This window comes from Sinocyclocheilus rhinocerous, unplaced genomic scaffold (genome assembly GCF_001515625.1).
Source record: "Sinocyclocheilus rhinocerous isolate Xijiao unplaced genomic scaffold, SAMN03320098_v1.1 scaffold3662, whole genome shotgun sequence".
NCBI classification, from domain to species: Eukaryota; Metazoa; Chordata; class Actinopteri; order Cypriniformes; family Cyprinidae; genus Sinocyclocheilus; species Sinocyclocheilus rhinocerous.
In genome coordinates, this window is record NW_015629036.1 from 125,095 (window position 1) to 128,503 (window position 3,409).

Consider the following 3,409-nt stretch of genomic DNA (forward strand, 5'->3'; position numbering starts at 1 on the left):
TGTGTCTGTGTCTGTGTGTCAGAGTCTGCTGGATGTGTGTGTGGACGTGAGTTCTGGTGTCCTGATGTCCGGAAGCAGAGTCGTTCTCTCTGCTGAAGCCGGAAAACCGCAGCAGCTCTGGAACGTCACGAGTGACGGGATCATCCGGAGCCACGCCAGACCAGAGCTCGTGCTGGAGGTCAAAGGTCAGAGAGACACTCAAATACAGCTGAGCTCATGTTTGTTTCCAGAAGCTTTACTTTCACTGTTCCTCAGCGGAGGAATGATCTTCACAAGCCTCCAGAACATCTCACATCTTCTGAGGAGCCTTTATTTCTTCAGCTCTCAATCACTGCATTATATGTTTGGAGCATTTACATCTCATCTTATTATTACTGGAGATATAGAGCCACGACTGATATTTAGATCATTTTATGTCAGTATCTGCTGCACTGTACTGCTATAAAGATCTGTATCAGACTATCTGATGGAGCAAATATGATACAAAACATAAAACACACACTTTTTTTATATTTAGTTCAAACTTCAGAAGATTGTTTGATTACAAAGAAATAGATTAAAAAATAAATAAATAATTCTAAAGGCTCAACAGACAAAGGTTCAATTATACAAAAAAAGTAAAGGTTCAATAAACTCTTGCATTACAAAAAAGATTAAAATAAACAAATATTTCTAAAGGATCAGTAAACTCTTCCATTACACAAAAAAAATTTGCATTACAAAAAAATAAATAAATAAAAATACATAAATAAATAAATAATCCTAAAGGTTAAATATACGCTGTCATTAAAATATATATATATATATACATGGGTCAAAGACGAAAAAGGGTTTAAGCATAAAAACAATAAGTGTAATACTGCTTTAAATTGTTGTTGTTTTTCCCAAAAAAAATTTGTAAAAAGTTTTCTGTTTAATTTAATTAATTTAATAAATATCACACATTTTCCCCTGATTTACAGAAGAGAGCCACTAAAATGTCATTCAGTGTAACAATCTTGTCAGGCATATTTACAACAAAAATCAATTTATGACATATTAAAAGACTAATTACTTTCACCCCAAATACTAATCAGTTGTAATTTTACATTTTTAAAATGTGCCACTATCCTAGCTTTTGCCCATTGGTCAGTAAGAATTTTTTACTCATTTAAAACACAATAAAATGTAATATGCTCCCTTATATATTTTGATATGTATACACGTCAGAATAAGCATGTTGTTTGAATTTTTACATAAACATTGTGTTACACTGAATGACAATGTGACATTATTTCAACCAAATTTTGACAATGTATCCCAAAGTAGACACTTTACTTACATTCAATGTGCTTTCTATGAACATATAATCACTTTTGTACATTTCTTTTGATCTGGACGTCTTAATGACTTTGACCCATATATACATATATATATATATATATAAGGCTTTCAAATGTCTTTCCTCATAGACTTCACTTCATTATAAGAGTTTTAGTGTAAACACGTTTAGGGGGAATGAGGGAATGAGACGTTAATTAATTTTCTGCAGTAATTATGTTTGAGTTGTATTTGAGCCAGAACATTCCTTAAACAGCCTTCTGGAGACATGGCATAACTTATGACATAAACTCATTAAGTGTTTTCTTAAAAACAAAGCCTCCTCATGAATCCGCAGGACTGATGTTAAAGTTGTGTTTGGCAGCATGAGCCTGCAGCGCCACCTGCTGGATGAAAAAGTTTTGCATAAAGAAAGCTAAGCATATTTGATGATCCATTATTATTTTCTTTTGCATTGTGACATTTAAGCACTTTATGCAAAAAAATAAAAAGTGATACAAATCATGACAGTGTTTTCCTTTCTATGATCTCTCTCTGTTTCTCTGCAGGAGGTCAACAGTTCGACAAACACCAGATTATTCTGAACGAATTCCACGCAGACAAACTGAATCAGCGCTGGTCTCTGGAGATCCTCTGAGCTCTGCTGCGGAGCTGCGCCAGGGGGACCGGCGCCCTGTGAGGCAGCTGCACCAGAGGGACCATCAACTGGAAATCTCATTCTCATGAGAGCCAGTGGATTGAATATGACCATAATCCACTGGACATCGTGTTATTATTTTACTTTTTTTTTTTTCAAGAACTCTCAGATTTGAGCGCATACTTGAACAATAATAACTATTTTCCTTTGTGTAAATTGCATGAACGTACCTGTTTGGACATTGATCTCAGCTGTATTAAAACACAAGGCTTGTTTGTAAGTAAATGCTTGTTGTGTTCTAATCACTGAGACGTGTGATCAGCTCTGTGCTGATTGGCTGGCTGCTGATTGACTGTCAGGGGATTGGCTGGCTGCTGATTGGCTGTCAGGGGATTGGCTGGCTGCTGATTGGCTGTCAGGAGATTGGCTGGCTGCTGATTGGCTGTCAGGAGATTGGCTGGCTGCTGATTGGCTGTCAGGGGATTGAGGTGTGTTTTCACGGCACAAATGAGACTGTCTGCGGTTAAATGAGTGTGTGCCGTTGTTATCTGGATTCAGAACAGCCACATCCATGAGTTATGCAGTATTATGTGACACAACCATATAGTAGTCCAGTCAAGTCACAGCTGTAATTGTGACCTTTTATCTCACAATTCTGACTTTTTTCTTGTAATTCTGAGAATTGCTTGATAGTATAAACTCTAAATTTTAAGATATAAACTCGCAATTCTGAGAAAAAAGTCAAAATTGAAAAATAAATAAATTCAGAATTGTGAGATATAAACTCGAAAAAAGTTGCAATTACATTTTTTATTAAAACAAACTGAATTGTGAGATGTAAAGTCAGAATTACTGTTTTTTGTTCGTTTATTCTGTGGCGGAAATAAAAAGTGAGCAAAAATTATTTTAAAATCAATTACTGGGATTTTTTTATTAGGCTACACTGTAAAAAAACATCTACCTAATTTAAAAAACCTAGCAGTATAAGTATTATTAATTATAATGCACTAATATTTCAATGAAGAGCTCTTATTCAGGCTGGTTTTATAGTCATAAACAATGGTTTTCTCCTCTCTTTTGGATGTTGATAAATCTGTTCAGTTTGCTGTTTTTTAGCTCTGTATGATTATGTTCAGGTGCATCTTTTAATTGCGTTGTTTTGTGAGCCATCAGAAAAGCCCAGACTATTTTAAGTCGCCTGTTCAGAACCACGGATGTAAAACAGCAGAAGCCGGCTTCATTTTTGCGTCAGTTTATAATTTTTACAGTTTAAAATACTTTATTTCAAGTGTCAGAGCGGTTCAGGCTCTAATTTCATGAATGAGCGCTCACGCACACACATGGAGTGTTACTAGCTCTTGATGCATAAAGAAGATCTGTAGCAAAGACTAAAGTCTCAAATCCAAAAGAGATATTCTTTATAAAAGTTAAGAGTCAACCACGCCTACCTAA

General features: G+C 35.3%; 1 protein-coding gene across 1 annotated transcript in view; it reads left to right on the top strand.

The window, feature by feature from the left end:
• Positions 1–2,237, top strand: part of LOC107738579 (mucin-17-like) — a 29,196-nt gene extending 26,959 nt beyond the window's left edge. Inside the window, exons 18-19 of the mRNA XM_016550343.1 lie at positions 23–185; positions 1,869–2,237. Of these exons, the coding sequence (XP_016405829.1) occupies positions 23–185; positions 1,869–1,957 (252 nt within the window). The 3' untranslated portion in view covers positions 1,958–2,237. The remainder of the gene's footprint in view (positions 1–22; positions 186–1,868) is intronic.
• The last annotated feature ends 1,172 nt before the right edge of the window (positions 2,238–3,409 follow it).